Genomic DNA, 19615 nt, shown 5'->3' with positions numbered 1-19615 from the left:
TACAGTGAGTAATGTTTTTCCCAATTTTTAACCTTTTCCCCTTCTTCCAGAGTTTTGTCAGTTATTGGTATGATTGCATCTTTTCCGGTATAGGCCTTGACTGTTTTATTGTGACCATATGTTGAGTATGCATGATGCGCTATCTCAATTAACTAATCATGCTGTGGAATACTAATCTAGCTGTTTGTACTTTCACAAAGTTAATTCAGTCTGTTCCTTCCAGTTTCACTGGTATAGCAAAAATAAATCTTCAGTTTTCTCTGTGTGCCCTGTCTTCTGACTCTGCATTTTTAAAAGAGTTCTTTAAAGGCCTTATATTCATCTAGTCTTTTCATTTCAACCTCATTGAACACAATCTCATTTACTAAAATAGAAACCTGAACAAAATTTTCTTGAACAGCTTCAAGGATCTCCCCATCCAGAGTTTTTCTTCCCTTTTTTTCTTATTGACTTTCTTTTACTTTCTTCAAATTTCTACTTTGGTGGCATCCAAGCAGTATAATTACTAGCTAATAAGTACATTTTACAGGCCTTTTAACAATTTCTTAGTTTTCAGATTGAGAGAGCTTTTATCATCTTGCAGCTGAGTGTGCATCCATCTTGGAAGTTCTCGTACTTTAGTTTGTTTAGTAGTAGTGTTGTGACTTAAGAGACAGTACATTTGAAGGTGATCAGATTTTACAATAATAAGATTTTTAGATTAAAATGTTAAATTTAGTGATGGATGGTGGAGTGGATCACTACACCATATCTCCTGTCATCCGTTTCCTTTACATTTTTCATACACATTTTCCTAAATATAGAAATGTTTTCTTTTTTTGTAACTGGTTTATGTTTGGTTCTCCCTCCCACATTTAGACTTTCATGCAAGGTAGTGATTGTACCTTTGTATATACAATTATCAATTAAGGGCATACTGTAAGTGAGACTTATGACATATTTTTTTCAGAAATTTTCTGGAAAATATCAGAATTAAAGTCCTGTATTTCTAAGTACCACCAGTAGACTTGCGTAATCATTTGACTGCTCTCTGTAAGCCATTCAGAATGTAAGAATCACATTCTTATGACATTCCCTGGAATTCATAAAAGGTTACCTTGAGCACTGAGTCTTAATATGAGCGACTAGTCTTTGCAGTAACCTTTTCTAAGTCAGAGACTGTCCTATCACATTGATTTCCTGCAAGCCGAAAAATCATTGTGGAGGGTGAGCCCACCAGCAATGCCTCAGGGTAATGAGGCACTCATGGGGAGCAGACAGTGCTAGTTAGTCAAGTGCTGTCTCCCAGAAATGCCTGGGTAAATTAGCACAGCCAGAGACATTAATTAACATGGCCAAAAGAAGAGGGGTCACCCTTTCAAGTCAGTGGGGGAGACCACAGTGCAAGTGAGTTTAGGAAAGCTCAGTAAAGAGGTAGTGCTGATGGATTGAATCATTGGATGTGTGTGGCAGTGACAGTACACGTCTGCAGGGTTTGATTTGACTGGGATGACTGTATGTGTGTTTGTGTGAGCAAGTGTGTGTCTGCCTGGGTGGTCACAGTCTGGGGATAGTTAAGGTATGAAGAACGTAGATGTATATGTGTGTGTGTGTGTGTGTGTGTGTGTGTGTGTGTGTGTGTGTGTGTGTGTGTGTGTGTGTGTGTGTGTGTGTGGTGAATGGATGAGAGTGTCATAGGCTTGTACAAACATGTGAGGGGATGTGATGTTGAATGAATGTCTGTATTTGTGTGGGAATGACTTTGATTGGGTGTGTTGCATGAATGCTTGCATGTGTGTGAAAGAGTGAATGTGGGTGCTGTTGTGCATAAGCGTTCCATGGGCCATCAGTGGTATTTACCACCACTAAGTGCTTTTTAGCAATGGTGGTAATTGAGGGTGTTTCTGAGACATGCAAATTAGCCAGTAATGAGGCCTTTCTCTCTGAATTACTTTTTCCAAAATTTGTACATTTGATATACCTGTGGTAAGCAGTTTGTCTCAAAATATGACATTGTTTTCAGACTGACAGACTCCATATATATATACATATATATATATATATATATATATATATATATATATATATATATATATAAGACTATATATATATATATATATATATATATATATGTATATATATATATATATATATATATGTCTGAACCATATCATTAGTGTTTTTATGAATTCAGAACTAAAAATAATGCACATATCTCAGAAAAAGCAAATTTTCGACATTACAAATGTTACAACAAATGCTTATTTTACTTGACCAAATTCACAAGTGTGGTACTCAGCTAGCGAAACTAATTTTACTTTTTCAAACATACACATCTTTTTACATTCTGCTATTATGTTGCCCTATGAGCTATTGTGTTGTATAATCCTGAACATTTTATCAGGATTCATGAAGCAATGTAAAAATATTCAAAATTTGTCAATTTTAACCAGAATGATGAGCAGAAATTGACAAAGTGCAACATTTGCAAAACATTTGGTTTAAAATAAAAGTATAGTTGCCAAACAAAGTAAAAGCTACCCAAAGCATAAATATATAGTGTTGTTCTGACCCTAGGCCTAAACAAATATGTATTTCTTTGCAAAAATATATATTTATCCTGTTTAAATGTTTTCTTAAATTGACATTAAATGTTGATTTCTTTTTCCACTTTCATTCATGATACTGCTGTTTATTTGCCTTTGAAGCAAGGACCATAGACTAAGGTTGTTTTATAGGTAAATATAGCAGTATCACACCCTTTTGCAGATGGATACTTTTATATACTGGGAGCAATAACAGCTCAAGCCATTTCAGTAGTCTGGAAACAATCATCTTTGAAAGTGGTTATTTAAAGGAGTTAAGTGAATACTGCATCTTCTGTGGATAGTTACTTATTTTACTTTATTCAGCATTGATTGGTGGACCTTAAAACATCTTCCAAAAAATGCATGTTGCCTTGATGGCTGTATCTGAGGACAATCCCTGGCGAGATATCTCTAGGTATAGAAGTTATAGTATATCTCATCTTCTTGAATTGTATTAACCTGGAGTCATGCTACTCATTGGGTTCATTCTACAGTCTATTTAAACCAAAGGTGTGTGCCTTGCCCGCTTGTCATGGAATACAGCTAGAACTGTGCCTAATTCTTAAGTAGTAAGTTGTTTGCTCTTTCCTAGAAAAATGTACTGATTTGCCACATCGGTTTTCTGTTGTTGTATGCAGTGTGTGTTTTAATAACCAACATGACCTCCATAGAATATAGTAAGATGTCTAATTTCCAAATGTTATTGCTACTAGAATGTACGGCTGCCAGTGGATTTGCAGTATATTTGAAAGGGAAGAAGTAGTTGGAAGAAATAATTTGCCTGAAGTTTAGATATATTCACTTAGCAGTCAAAAGATTATTGATACAGCTGAGAAACACATTTTAGAATCCAAATTAATATGTTTTATGAATATAGGTGGTTCTAAGTGCCATGAACCATGAATTTCCCTGGAAATTTGCCCATCAGGGAAAATGAATTTTTATGAATTGAAAAGAATTTAAGCTAAAGCACTGGCTAAACTGCAAGAAACTACTGCTTATTGCTAAAAAAAAAATAAAGGCCATGTTGTTTAGCACCCATAATAGATTATACAACTCCCCCTAATCTTTTCACATCTTTGACTGTGATAACAATCCCTTTGAAGCCAGCACCCCCTTTATATATTTGGAGATATGGCTAGAGCAATTACCAAACTTCACTGAGCACATAAAAAAGTTGAAAGCAACGATCAACAGTCTGCGCTTCTGGGCCAAAAAATATTTCATTTCCTCTAACATCTATCAAGAGCTGCTTTAGGAAATATATCCTCCTTGCTCAACTTGATTAATGTCTCCTTTGTCTGCATCTGCCTCTATCAAAATAACTGCCACCCTTCAGACCCTCTCCTGTAAAATATGTTGATTTGTGTGAAACATCATGGAATGAACACCACTGCCTTACTCTTTCAAAGATTAAATGCCTCACAGTACAGTGCAGGTCATATCTATTTCTTGGTTCTTTTCTCTCCAAATTACTCAAACATGACTCCCTCCCCCCCTGTCCATTTCAAACTTTTATCTACACTCAAACCTGTAAACTAGAAGCTAAGCCAGAGCCATTCCTTCCCTACAAACTCATTCTCTCAGACTGCTATCTACTAGCCATTGTTTCTGTTTACTGGTGCCAGTACTGTGACAGTCACTTCCTTCTGATTTAAGTGATTGCACAAACTTCTACTTGTTAAGGCCACAGTTCAAGCAGTACTTACTAAAACAGTTTGAATGCAAAAGTCCATCTACAGGATATGCCACCTAAACTGATATCTACAACTGTGAGTAGTTCCTTGACCTCCCACTTACCTGAAAAAAAACTGATCAACTCACTCATCCTAAACTGTGGTCCAGCTTGTGATGCTATTTGTGGTCTAAACCCACTATGCATAATCTAGTCTACTTTTTCAGTTTACTGATCTCTCTTAGTCTTCCTAATCTAGCTACTATTTCCTGTATCTCCACCACTTTTACTTCTACTTTAACTCTATTCTCCCTTTTCAATTCCACTTATGTAACTGTACATATATTTGATTTGTTAGATCTTCTACGTATATATTGTTTGTTAGATTGTCAGTGCTTAGTCATAAATTTAAACCACTGTTATTTGTATATTATACATTGCTTTGTTACATTATGATGTAACTTGGACTGATCCTGTAATTGGTCATTATTCGATCGGTGTTCTAACTCAGTAAACAAATTTAAATAAATAAAATAACACTGGCCAATCTGTTAATTTTTTGTTGTTGTTACTTACATTATCCCCAGCATTTCTTGAGTGTGGTATTTTAATATTTCCTTCTCTTCAAAGCAGCAGTTGCCTCTGGAGAAGAAAGAAGTGTGCCCATAGGAAGAAGGAAGCCTAATTTCACCCATGAGGAAACACAAATCTTGGTGGAGAGGGTGAGCAAGAATGAATCAATTCTGTTTGGAAAAGGCAGTGCTTATTTTAGACAACAGTGCTGGCTCGCTGTGGCACAGGCTGTTAATGCAGTGGGCAAGAATAATCGAGATGTTGAAGATTTAAAGAAGAGGTGGAGAGATTTAAAGAGGAGGTCAAAAGACAAGCTGGCCAGTTTCCAGAGGGAGCAGAGGTACATCGGGGATAGACTTTCATCTCATATCTCCTCCATGATGTCTGCCGATCAACTTGCTATGTCAAACTTACCTTGGGAAGTGGTCCAAGGGGTCAGTGACTTGGATACATTACAAGGGCTAGGATTCTCATCCACAGGTAAGCAGCACTTCATTTGATTAGACACCATTACATTATAGACACACAAACCACACTGAAACAGTAACTTACACACAAAAAACATATCGGTAAAAGCAAGTGCAAAAGCTATGCAGGATAAATTGATTTTTTAAAGCAAGCAAGCTTTAACAATTTTTCATATCCATTAAGCACAGGCAGTAATAGGTCTTCCAATGAGAGAATTTAAAACGTTATCTGCAGCTTATGGAAAACCTGTTACCATTGATCTGATGGCAGAAAGAGCTGTTTTATCTGTGATGCTTGGTCCTAGCCTTGTAGCCCCCTATTGCAGGCCAAGGGGGCATGTAACAGTCTGGAAAAGAACTGAAGTAGGGCTCACTTGTGAGCTTTCAGCATTCCTGGCCCTGCCCTTCAGACGCTAGGGAAGAGGAGTTATGGCATGATAGTAAGCCTTAAACCTACAGTGTGATGTCTCCTTTGGCTGCCACCCAGCCTTCACCCCCAGAGGGAAAGTGGCAGGCAGTGAAAACACTACTAAGATTTGAGGCTAGCAGGGAAACCAAACCAAAAATCATTCTGACAACCTGCAGTTTCTTAGTCAGCATAGATAGCATCCTCTTACAGGAACAGCAGAGGTAAGAAGTTAGAACATATAAAAGAAGACTGATACTGAAGATACTGGGAGTCAGGTTCATGCAGACCATCTTTAAAAGGAGATTTGCTCTATTATTGTTAGTCAGAGTAAATCCAAAAATATTATTTTATTTTATTTATCCTTTGTTGACCAGGTTAGTACCACTAGGCTGGTGGCCTCTTTTCAGGGGGAAGCCCTTATTTTTGTCCTTCCAAGCAGTAAAGTTTTGAGCTACCCATTAACTACGACCTTCGCAACCTGCATGTTGCAGACAGAGGGGGCATTATAGTGTATTTTGTTCAGTTTGGAAGGAAAATGAATCACTGTAGACTATTGATGGTTTAGAATTTATGATCTTTTGCAGCTTCTGCAGTCTTTGAAGTATGGAAATCCAAAGGTACATTGTTGAGTTGTGGGACTGTTGTACTCAACGGGATACTTAGTCTGTAGTGTTTTCCTTGGGAAGCCACCACACCATCCCTCTCTCCACTGAACTCTAGTTTTGGAGGCACCTGGCTTATTGCCATTTTGTTCGTTTCCCAGAGGAGTGAAATTTTGTGGCCATTACCAAGACCCTCTCACTATGGAAGGGAAGGGTTTTTCTTTATGTGCTCTTTATCATGGAGTGCTATTTGGTGTACAGTGCTCTAAGTGCAAAGTTGCATACATTTTCACATGTACCTCCTCACTTAATGTGATCTTTCTCCTTCCTTTGTTTCTTGTACTAAGTTTTATTGTACCCCAGTCTCCACCCTTCCCCAAAGAAGGCTAGTGAGGAGGCCTTCCGTAATTTATTCACTGTCTTTGTTAGATCTCCAAGTATTTAGGTAGATGTTCAAGTTTAGGATGTTAATTGCATGGGGTGACGCTCTTCACTGACTTGATTAGACCAGATGTTGATTTTCTCTCTGCTGTTTTTTAAAACACCAATTTCCTTTATTAACATCTTACATAAAACATTATATCTTATGTATTTCATATAATTCCAGTTAATGAAATAAATCAAAACTGAGTCATTTAATTTAAGAACCAAAACAAGTAAAAAGGTCTTGCAGAAAAGCCACTTAAAAACATAAAAAAGACAGAGGCAAACCATACTGAAATGTATCAGTCACGTAACTGTTCAGAGACTCATTGTTGATGCAATGGCAGTGGCAACTGCACAGAATGCAGAAGATCCTTGGTTCAATCCCCAGAAAAGGGTTTAGAGTCTTCCTTACCTATTGAGTCTTTAGAACGTAAGATTGAGTTCCATATGTACCAATATAATAACACAGAAGCATACATTTTGTTTAGTCATTTGGGTATTTTATTTGTTTGTTTTATTTAACCATATATTTGGATGTGTCTGGCCGTCTGGGGCCCCTTTTTAGCTAAAACTGGGCCAAATGATGAGGGCAGTTGACATACATAGTGTGTAGAAAGCAGCAACTTACAATTTGCTCTACTAATATATATGCAGTTTATAATTTTTGCAGTATACAAGTGTGTTAATATGCTGAATGATGTAGTACTTGTGTAGTAGGGCATGCAAGTTTGCAGCAGATAAAAAGTACAATGTATACAAATACAACTATCAGAGAAGAAAAATAATAAATATGTACAGAGATAAAAATATACAGTGAAAATATATTGAAGTAATCCTTTGCTTAACTTTTGAATGTAAGCCATACGTAGTACCTGACAAGAAGCAGGTTATTGGAAATCTATCCATTGTCTTAAAGACAACTGCATTTGTATATCACTTTTCCATACCCTACCATTATGAGTCTCAAGTTCTGCAGTGTTGTAGTCTCTTGTGCTGCTTGGTAAGCTGTTCCACATGGTTGGGGATGATTTTTTGTGCCTTGGATGGAGTCTTTATTGTTTCATTTAAATCAGAGGTTTGATTGTAGGTCAGACTCTTATGACTGGCATTCTGGTACACGTTTGACAAGAAAAGCTGAGGAGTGTGATTTATCTCTATAGCTGGAACACACTATCTGGTCCCTTATCTTAAAGATGAAGATCACACCCTTGTTTTTCCATTTCAATAATACTTCTTCCATGTAGCATTGTAGAGAAACATTGCTGCCCCAACCCTATACAGCACCTTCAACACCTCAAACCAGATCTGACCTAGAACTGAACCATAGTACAGAAATTCTGTCCACGTTTGTAAGTTTGGCTACAGTAATGGACTCCTACCCAGCAGATATATGAGGCATTGCCTCCTGATAAGAGGGCATATACACCCAGGTAAGGATTTCCTCACAAAGTTCCTTCCATCATGTGACAGACTGCCATGTAGTGGTTAACATTTGCTTGTTCATGCTTTGTGCAGATGGCAAGGATGTCCTTCAAGAATGCAACTGCAGTCATAACATGTGGGTTGTCCTGCCTCAGGCAGCCCTCGGTCGGCCGGATTCCAAAGTCTGGGTCCAATGTCGGCTGATGTCGCATTTCTCTCCGACGTCAGAGCGGCTGGAGTACATAAGCACCAGCCGACGCCATTTTCTTCAGTCTTTCTTGCCGCGGTGCCCGAAGCAGAAGCAGTTCGCAAGTGCCGGTCGGTCAGCTCCTGTATTCTCTGATACGAAGTCATCAAAAGCTAAGTACCCCGTTGGGGACCTTTTCTTGCCTCAGCCGATGTCAGAAATTACTGAAAAAGTTAACGATTGTCTTTTTTGTGGTAAACAAATACCTCATAAGGATTTCCACTCTTACTGCCTCCCTTGCCTGGGCCCAGACCACGACGTCTCGGCCTGTGTAGCCTGTGCTCGCTTCAACAAGCGCACTCTCAGGCGCCGGGCGGAGTTCGCTGAAGATTTTTTCGGCAATAAATTTGTTTACACCATGCCGTCGGATCTTCCGACATCGCAAACTCCCAAAAAGCGAAAAGACCGGGACCGACATCCTCAGCCCGCGTCTACCACCGACTCCACGCCAAAACCTAGCGCGAGTGCTCCGGTTCCCTCTGAGACGGTCTCTCCACCGCTCCGAACCGAAGACACCGCATTACCGACGACTCCGATTCCAGACATTACTCCGACACCAGTTATAGATTTTCCTCCGGATACCGAAACCGAGGAAATGCCCGAGACCATTGCTGTAGACAAGGTCACTCCTGCACGTGGAGCTGCCAGGCCTCCTATGGCCATGTCTATTAAGGCCTACACTAGGGCTAAGGCAGCCAGCAAAACAAAGCATATTACTTCTAAATCCTTACCTCAGCCGACTCCGGAGACACAAATTATGTCCATGGCTGCTGATTTAATTTCCATGATTAGAGGTTCACAGGCCCATCCTGGGAGAGCATCCCAGCTTCCTCCTGATAAAAGGCCCCGGGTTGAACCCTCTGACCCTACTCCTTCAGATGAAGACTCTGAGGGCTCTGTCCACTCTGATAGCCAGGAAGAGCTCTTCCAGACCTATGAGGACTCGGATGCAGAAGATTCCATCCCTTGGCCTCCCTCCTGAGGATATTTCTTTTGGGGAAGTTCTGCACACCATGAGGGAACATTTCAAGTGGCAAGGTCAGGAATATTCTGATTCTAGGAAACGCCTTAGGACTTTCCTTAAGAAGCCTCAGCACAGGCCCTTAGCTATTCCTCCTGTACTTGATGTTCTGGATGATTTGTATTCTGACTCTAGTGCTACCCTGATTCTCTTCCTCCTGCTCCAGCCAAGCCAGACAGGTATTACAGGGTCCCAGAAACTCATTCCCATTTATTCAGGGCCCATACTGCTGATTTGGAAACTATTTCACAGGGGCCTAAAGGAGTTTCAGCCTCCACCTCAAAAAATCCTTTGCCCTCCAACAGGGAAGCGAGGTCATTAGAGAGATGGGGCAAAAAGGTTTACACATCCGCTACCTTATCTATGAGAGCTTTAAATTGCCTTTTTCATATGTTACAATATCAGGATTATCTCTTAGAAGAATTACAAAAAACATTAGCTTCTCTTGATCCCTTAGACAGGAAAACTTTGCAGGAAGCTGTACATAACACTCAGCAAGTAAGCAATCACTTCCTGCAGTGTGGATATGATGCACTGGAAGCTTCATGTAGGGCAGCTATGACAGGGGCAGTGATTCGTAGACATGCTTGGTTAAAAGATCAACCTCTACCAGATCATGTAAAAGCAAAACTTCTGGATGCACCTTTGGAAAAGAACAAGCTTTTTGGTGCAAATGCTAAGGATGTGTTAAAGACCATCGAAGAAAAAGCAAAATCAGTTCAGACTGTGAAAGATTTCCTCCAGGTTCAACCCCCCAGATTCAGTAGGAACTGGCCTTCAAAAAACTGGTCCTTTCCTAATCCAAAAAAGTTTCAAAGGGGTAAGAACAGACGTGGCCGAGGAAGAGGCCAATACAGCGGCCCTTACAGGGGACGACAATGGCAGCCAGGAAACCAAAGAAGTGACGCAGGGGTTTCACCTGCCCAACAACCACAAACTCAATGACTTTCCTCTACTACCGCCTACCAGGGAACAACTAGAAGCTCCCTTGGGGGCAAAATTATCTCTGTTTGCAGAAAACTGGCACAGACTGACAAAGGACAAATGGATTTTGGACATTATAGACCGAGGGTACAGGTTTCATTTTCATACCTTACCAAGAAAACAAGGCATGCCAAACCTACCACAAAATCAAAGGGCAGAGGCTATCAAGCAAATCACTCTGCTGACTCGAATGAAAGCAATAGAAAGAGTTCCACAACAAGAACAAGACCAGGGGTTTTACTCAAGACTGTTCCTTGTTCCAAGAAAAGAATCTCAATGGAGACCAATACTGGACTTATCCGCATTAAACACCTTTCTCATAGTACCAAAGTTCAAAATGCTGACTCTACAGCAACTCCTTCCCATGCTGGGCAAGGAGTCATGGCTGATTACTCTGGACCTCAAGGAGGCATACCTGCATGTCCCTATCAGACACAGCTGCAGAAGATACCTCAGATTTCTTGCCGGGCCAGAGCATTATCAGTTCTCAGCATTGCCATTTGGCTTATCTACTAAAATGCCTGGCTTCAGTAATTGCTCATTGCAGGCTCCAGGGTATACAAATTTACCCGTACCTGGACGACTGCCTCATACAAGCGGACGACAAATTGATGTTGACAAAAAACCTGGATTATGTCATACGATTACTTCAAGCTCTGGGATACACAGTCAACTTCCAAAAGTCAAGACTGCAGCCATCCCAGCAAATAATCTTCTTAGGAGCCAAACTAGACACAGCCTCTCAGATGGCTTACCTGACAGAAGACAAGCAAGAGAAGTTAACTCATTACTTCAAAGGTTTAGCAAAACTCACCCAGATGACTGCAAGGAGATTCCTACAGGCCCTGGGTTACATGGCATCCTGCATTCTACTGGTTCCATTAGCAAAACTACACATGAGAAAGCTTCAGTGTTACCTAAAAGCATTTGGTCTCAACACAGCAACAACTTGAGACAATCATACCACTCATTCCATGCCTACAAAAGGAATTCCTATGGTGGGCCTCGTGAGCCAGGAAAACACAGGTATGTCATTCAAAACCACAGATAACACAGACCATGACTACAGACGCCTCAGACCTTGGATGGGGCACATGGAAGGCAGGTGTATACAAGGACAATGGTCTCCAAAGGAAACACATCTGCATATAAACCAAAAGGAAATGCTGGCAGTAATGCATGCCATCGAGGCTTTTCAACACCAACTCCAGCAAGGCCATTTAATGATACGGACAGACAACACCACTGTGATGTGGTACATAAACAAGCAGGGGGCACCCACTCTTACCCCTTTGCAGACTGACAATGCAGCTTTGGGAGAAATCACTGAGCCTAAACATCCAGTTACAATCCCAGTTTGTTCCAGGAAAAGACAATGTGTTGGCGGACAGCCTAAGCAGGAATTTCACAGATCCACACGAGTGGAGGTTACATCCGAAGGCCTTCAGACAACTCACTCGACATGGGGCAAGCCAGAAGTGGACCTATTTGCCTCTCACCTCAACCATCTTCTACCAAAATTTTGCACGAGGACATACCATCCAAAAGCTTGGAAAATAGATGCCCTCTCATTCAACTGGAACTCCCTAGCAATCTATGCATTCCCACCTCTGCCACTGATGACCTCAGTATTACTAAAGATCAAAGCAGAGAAGCCCAAGGGAATCATAATAGCTCCGGATTGGCCAAGACAACACTGGTACCCACTACTACGGAGCATATGTCACACCAGGAGGTGGGCCCTCCCTCAGTGGCCTCTACTTTTGACTCAACACAATTTCGAAACACTGCATCCAAATCTTCAAACACTGCAGCTAACAACCTGGGAGATCCCATAAATAACTTCAGCTTATCTCTCTCCAAGGAAGTTCAGCGGATGCTAACAGAGGCTCGAAGACCATCCACCAGAAAGGTTTACTTAGCAAAGTGGAAAAGATTCAGCAATTGGAATACCAGCAAGGGACATGATGCATCATTGTTGAACATCCCACTCATCTTGGAATATTTGGCAGATATGTTAAAGAACGGCCTCTCATATTCTTCCATAAAGATACATGCATCTGCTATTTCAGCTAGATACAACACTGATCCTCCTGTTTTCTCTCACCCCTTACTAAGACAATTCCTCAGGGGAATCAAGAACATTAAGCCACCAAGAAAGGCCCCAGTACCAGCCTGGGACCTCAATTTTGTCTTAGAAAAACTGACTTTACCTCCTTTTGAGCCAGCAGCTTCAGTTGACTTGCAATTTCTCTCATGGAAGACAGCTTTCCTGTTGGCAATTACCTCACCAAGAAGGGTTTCGGAGCTACAGGCCCTAATGGCAATACCACCCTTTATTATTTTCCACAGAGACAGGGTTTCATTAAGGACCAACCCTACTTTTATGCCAAAGGTGGTATCTAGGGTTTCTCTAAATCAAGCCATTCATCTGCTTGCTTTCTTCCCCAATCCTGGGAATAAGGGGGAAAGACTTTTGCATACCTTGGACATTCACAGACAACTTCGATACTACCTGGACAGAACCAAGGCCAGTAGGAAGTCTGAACAACTTTTGTAGCTTACGCCCCTGCAGTCCAAGGAAAAGCAATTTCAAAACAGACTATTTCTAAATGGATTGGACATTGCATCAGATTCTGTTATTCCTTTCATGGAAAGACTGTTCCAGCCAATGTCAGACCACATTCCACCAGAGCTACAGCCACCTCTACAGCATTCTTAAGAGGGGTGCCTACCAAGGACATTCTAGAAGCTGCTACATGGAGCTCCGTGCATACATTCTCCAAACACTACAATCTCCCTCTATATTCCAGATCCAGAGCAGGCTTTGCTTCGGCAGTCCTGCAGGGTTTGATTGCCACGCCATCTCTTTCCTAGAGAATACCTCCTCCCCCAGCTAAGCTATGGTATTCTACCCACATGTTATGACTGCAGTTGCATTCTTGAAGGACATAGTACAGTTTTGTACCTACCATAAATGTAGATGTCCGATAGACATGCAACTGCAGTCGGATTTTCCCTCCCTCCATACCCCTCTATGCCTAGGGTCCACTCCTATCCCTATTACTCTTAGCTGGGGATATCTGTTATGGTGTATTTGTTTTATTGCTCATTTATCTGTTTGGAATCCTGTTTTTGTCTTCCAATTTGATTACAGCCTTCCTTTGAGGGCACCTGGCATCTGGGGCAAGAAACACTGAAGAAAATGGCGTCGGCTGATGCTTATGTACTCCAGCCGCTCTGACGTCGGAGAGAAATGCGACATCAGCCGACGTCGGACCCAGACTTTGGAATCCGGCCGACCGAGGGCTGCCTGAGGCAGGACAACCCACATGTTATGACTGCAGTTGCATGTCTATCGGACATCTACATTTATGGTAGGTACAAAACTGTACTTTTTGCCTGCCCAATCTGAGATGCTAAATAGTTTGCAAAATCATTCTGAAGCTGCCTGATGGTTGCTTCTCATAGCCTCTTCAGACTCCTGCAGTGCCCCTGCTTTTTCTTTGTAAACCACAGAACAACATAGTTGAATAAGGACAGATGTCCTTCTATTCTCAGGTTGCAGTATTCATAACAATAGGGAGGTTGCTGCCTGCAGCACTGGATATTCGTCCAGTATACCAAAGTCTTAGGAGCAGGGGTACGTGCTACATTGCTTGTCAAAGCCATAAACTGACATTGGCTATAAAAGTGACATCTGCACATACCCCCTTCAGAACTTTTCTGCCGCAGTGATCTACGGACCTCCGATCGCCAGCTCTGGGAATCAGTTAGTTCGTTGTTCCGGACGTCCGATACAGATAAGAACCCATTTGGGTTTTTTATTACCGTCTTTGCTTTTCCAAACATACATGTCAGCTAGGAAGGGAAAGTGTGCTTATGGAAGACAAATTCTACATAAGGACATACATAAGTGCTTATTCTGCTTAGGTGAAGGCCACGACCATACATCTTGCGATATCTGCAAGTCGTTTTTACCTAAAATGCTTCACAGCCATCTGGCTGCCTTAAAGCTTTATTTTAGAAAATCAGAGGCTCCGGCATTTAGCGCTAGGCATGGAGGGTGAAGTGGGAACCACACCTCGGGACATCGGTGGGGCCTACTGTACTTCCTCCATCCTCTCGGGCATCGGCCTCTAAGCCAGCACATCCCTCTACTCCTCTGAAAAGGAAACAGAAATTGAAACATAGGGAGCACAAAGAAGCTGAACCAGCTCCTGGATGGGAAGTTTTTTCCCAAAATCTTTTCAGGGCCTTCCAAGTCCTCCAGTCTCAGGTACCTCTTCCAGCCCCTACTCCTGTACAGGCCTTAGATGATTCTGAAGAGGAACTCTCTTCCTCTGATGAATCTCTTAACTATTGCTCCCAGATAGATTCCCCCAAGGACTTCATTACCCCTGAGGAGGAGGATTCCATTAGTCCTGAGTCTCTAGGAGAGGAATTTTCCTTTGGGGATACTGTTTCCCTGATGAGAGAACACTTTAAATGACAGGCCTCAGATGTCTCTGAAACCAAAAAGAGATGCTTTGAATTATCGAGGATGGGCCAGCCTTCTTCATCTGCAGTCCCTCCCGTGCTCTCAGCCTTTCATGATGCTTTTCTGGCGGCATCCCAGACCCCTGACTCTCAGCCCCCAACCTCAAAGCGTCCAGATAATTTCTATAATTTACTCAGGATACACAGTTCATATTCAAGAACCCCCCTGCAGACCCTGCTGTCATTGCAGTGTCAGCAGATAAATCATCCAGACAGCTGCCCTCTACCTCTCTGTTCCCCACTGACAAGAACAGCAAATTTATGGATAGATTAGGGAAAAAGGTGTATACCTCTTCTACTCTAGCCACCAGTGCCCTAAACTATCAAACTCACATGGCTAGGTTTGTTTTAGATACCCTGTCTAAAGCTTCTGCACTCATTCCAGATGTGCCAGACTCTCTGGCTAAGTCACAACTCTCTGCCCTGCTCTCTACCAACTCTCGGGTGACCAGGCACTCCATAAAGTGCAGTTATGATGCGGTAGAGGCATGCTCCAAATCTGCAGCTTCAGATTCTGTCCCGAGAAGATATTCTTGGGTGGGGCTACAGCCCCTTCTTATGGCTGTCCAGACCAAATTGCTTAGATATGCATCTCTTGATAGTAAGGCTTTTTTCGGTGCAGTTTCTATGGAGCTCCTTAAAATCCCTACAGGATAAGGGCAAGGAGCTACAAAATCTTAAATATTTGCTAGTCTCTCCTATCCTAGATATCATAGGAACTACCCTCAAAGGACCTCCTTTGTTAGGAGGCAATCATCTCATTCCAGCACCCAACAGGGCAAGGGACAGAGGCAACCTAGGAGACATTCCACTCATAAACAAACTTCTGCTTCCACCCCAACTCCCTTTCGGAGGCAGCCTGACCAGGACAGAGCTCCTCTACTGTGACTCAAACCTATTACCCAACTTCACTCCCTTATCCCTTTGCCTCACCCTTTCCCTACCCTCCTGGTGGAAAATAACCTTAGAGGCTTGGGTCCTTCCCATCATCTAGAAAGGATACTTTATGACTTGGTGGATACTTCCTCCCTTTCAGGAGATACCCCAACTGCTCACAAATCAGCTTCATCTCTTCACCCCAGTTGTAAAACAGCTACAAGCTCAGGGCACCATAAAAAGAATACCTCCGGAACAGACAAACAAGAGATTTTACTCCATAGGCTCATAGGTTCATAGGTGTGTACTAGGCTAATGGCCCTGGGGCCTTTACAAGCCTAGCCATAGGATTACCCTGGCATCGTGCCACCCAACCTTAGTTCCCAGTGCCTCTGTCAAGTAGAGCCATTGGAGTTATCCCCGGGGTGAAATTTCTGTTTCCCATCCACTCATCAAGATTTTTCTTGAAGGGGGTCGGCGAGGTGCTCTGCTTGACATGTATGGGAAGTGTATTCCATAGCATGGGCAGTCTGTGAGTTATGAACCTGTCCCTCCAGTACATTCTGTTGATTGTGGTAATGAGGCTGAGGTCTCTGGAGCATGTGGTGTGGAAGTATTGGGATTTCTTTAGATGTAGCATTTCTAACAGAGCTGGGACAGTCATGGCTTTGTAAGTTAAGTAGAGATCGCCTGCAAGTAGGTGATATGAGACAGAGAATAGTTGGAGTTTTTTAAGTCTGTTAATATAGGACAAGTATTTAAGACCTAGGATCCTCTTTGTGAGGTACTTTTGCGGACTCTCCAGTTGTTGCAGGTGTCTAGTGAGGTACATGCCAAATGGGGCATTGTACTCAATGATTGGCCTAATGAGGGAAGAGCAGAGGGAGACAATGACCTCTTTCTTCCTTGATGCAAAACCGTTAGTAATGAAATGTGCCACATAGTTTCATAGTTTAGTACTAGGCTATCTGCCCTGGGGCATTTGTAAGCCTAGCCATAGTGATGTGGCTTTCGCCACCCCATGAAGTGGTACAAAAATGCACAAAATAGATTTAGAATACTGTGCCTCTGTCTAGTAGTGACACAGTGAAGGTCCCCTTATATAATAGAATTAGTTTACTGTGCCCCTGCCTAGTAGTGACACAGATGTGACCCCTGGGGTAAACTTACGATCTCCCATCCACTCATCAAGATTTCTCTTGAAGAGAGTCAGTGAGGGGCTCTGCCTAACATGAACTGGGATCTTGTTCCAGAGCATGGGAAGTCTCTGGGTTATGAATCTATCCCTCCAGCATGTCCTATTCATACTTATGCCGAGGTTTAAGTCTTTAGCTCTCGTGGTTCTGATGGATTTGGATTTTTTGAGGTGGAGCATGTCCATCAGTTCCTGATTGGACATGGCCTTGTACGTCAGGCAGAGATCACCTCTGAGCAGGCGGTATGCTACTGAATAGAGCTGGAGTTTCCTTAGTCTGGCAGAATAAGACATATGTTGGAGACCCTTGATCCTCTTGGTGAGGTACTTTTGTGGTCTCTCCAGCTGTTGCAAATGCCGGGTGAGGTACATACCAAATGGGGCATTGTACTCAATCATGGGTCTGATGAGGGAGGAGTATAGGGGTAGAATGACATCCTTGGATCTGGATGTGAATCCCTTCATGATAAGGTGTGCAAGGTAGAATGTTTTTCTAACCACTTTGGCAACGTGGGTGTCAAATGAGAGGTCTCTGTCGACTTGGGTCCCTAGGTCTCTGATTACTTTTTCCGTACTCAGTGGGTTGCTGTCTATGTGATAATTTGTGGGTACTTTGTTTTTCCCAAAGGGGATGACTATAAATTTTTTGGCATTTAGTTTAAGGCCATGACTCCAGCACCAGTTGTCCGTTTCTCTGAGGCCTTTTTGTAGGATGTATGTGTCCGCTGGTATATCGACTATGGCGCCTAGTTTGCAGTCATCTGCGAACTTTGTCAGCCACAACCCTCCCATGTTTGCTTTAACATCTGAGAAATAAATGCCGAACAAGAGGGGTCCCAGGACAGATCCCTGTGGGACACCACTTGTGACTGGCTTTGAGTCTGACATTGCTCCAGCGATTTTAACTTTATGGGTTCTGTCCTTTAGCCAGTTTGCAACCCATCTAGTGATGTAAGGGTTTAGGTTTAAGCTGTTGAGCTTATCTAGGATACCTGAGTGGGGTATTGTGTCGAAGGCCTTAGCCAAGTCCAGGTAGGCTGTATGGACTGCTTTGCCCTCATCAATGGCTCTAGTGACTGTTTTGAAAAAGTCAACCAGGTTCAAAAGGCAGGATCTGCCCTTTACAAAGTCGAACTGGGTGGGGTCAAGTGTCTGTAGGTCCCCAATGTCTCTGTTTATGAGTTCCATAATGATTCTTTCCATAGCTTTGCAGACCAGGCTGGTTAAGCTTATGAGGCGGTAGTTCCCAGGGTCTGTAGAGGTACCCCCTTTGTGGAGTGGGACCACTGTTGCTGTACGCCAGTGTTCAGGTACATATCCTGTAGTAAGGCTAAGGTTAAATAGCATTTTTATGTGCGGGTTTAGCTCCTCTTGGAGTTCACGTAGCACGCAACCCGGGATACCGTCAGGTCCCATTGATGCTGTGTTTTTAGCTTTGTTGAGGGCGGCTCTCACTTGGACATCTGAGATGACAGGGAGATTACATTCAGCTGGGATAAGTATTTCTTCTTTTGGGGGTGAGGGAGGGGAGAAATTTGCACTAAACCTGTCAGCCAGAATGTTGGCAATATCTGTGGGTTCAGTGTATTTTTTGTTGTTGTGAACTAACTCTGAGCATATCTGAGGGTTTCCGCCCAGGTTTCTAACATAGCTGAAAAGGCTTTGTGGTTATCTTTAGTGTCCTTAGCAATTCTTCCCCTCAAAGTTGGCCTTGGATGTTTTTATGAGAGAACGTAGTTTTCTGCTAATGTTGATCAGAGATGTCTTCCCTTTATGGGATTTTGCTCTGTCGTGCAGTAGCTTCCTTCTTTTGTTATACAATTTGTTAATGGCTGAGGTCCACCAGACAGGACGCTTGCCTTTGGTGGAGAGGGACTTGGATTTATTTGGGATTGCATGATCCATGCATTCTTGGAGATGTCCATAGAAAGCATTTGTGAAGGATTCGGCATTGTGGGATTTGGTATCCACTGGCCCAGTGGGCTTAAAGGATAGCATTTCAGTCTTAAGAAGAGTGAAGTCTGCTTTTGAGAAGTTTTTCACTGTCGTCTTTTGTGCTGGGGGTGGAGGTGGGATATGTATATCCAGGGTGATTAGTTTGTGGTCAGATCTCACTCAAAGGACTTACTGACCACAGTGGCAATGTGGTGATCAAAAGAGAGGTTGCTGTCAACCTGTGTTACCAGATCTTTTATAATGCCTTTTGTGTTCAGTGGACTACCATCAATGTGGTAATTCATGGGAACCGTTTTTTTCCAAAGGTGATGACAGATTTTTTTGGCATTGAGCTTAAGGCCATGGTTCTCACATGAATTGTTGGTCTTAGTGAGGCCATTCTGTAGGATGTTAACATCACTTGGGGAGTTGATAATAGCTCTCAGCTTGCAATCATCTGTGAACTTTGTCAGCCAGAGTCCCGTTGTGTTGGTCTGGACTTCAGAGAAGTAGATACCAAACAGGAGAGGACTCAAGACCAAACCCTGTGGGACTCCACTCGTGACTAGTCGGCAGTCTGACTTGAAGTCAGCTACTTTCACACTGTGGGTTCTATCTGTGGGCCAGTTTGCAACCCACCTAGTGATATAGGGGTTGAACCCTAGCTTAGTGAGTTT

General features: G+C 42.5%; 1 protein-coding gene across 2 annotated transcripts in view; it reads left to right on the top strand.

Annotated features, from left to right (window-relative positions):
* LOC122807628 (t-SNARE domain-containing protein 1-like) overlaps positions 1–19615 on the top strand; it is a 607102-nt gene that overhangs the window by 397708 nt on the left and 189779 nt on the right. The window contains exon 3 of one of the 2 annotated variants that reach the window (XM_044078556.1): positions 4876–5295. In XM_044078556.1, the coding sequence (XP_043934491.1) occupies positions 4876–5295 (420 nt within the window). Of the gene's footprint in view, positions 1–4872; positions 5296–19615 lie in introns of both variants that reach the window. The other variant, XM_044078546.1, reaches the window with a different exon arrangement.

This window comes from Protopterus annectens, chromosome 1.part1 (genome assembly GCF_019279795.1).
Source record: "Protopterus annectens isolate FY-2018-M chromosome 1.part1, PAN1.0, whole genome shotgun sequence".
Classification (NCBI taxonomy): Eukaryota; Metazoa; Chordata; order Ceratodontiformes; family Protopteridae; genus Protopterus; species Protopterus annectens.
The sequence above is the reverse complement of the archived record's forward strand: the minus strand, read 5'-3'. Positions and strand labels throughout refer to the sequence as shown.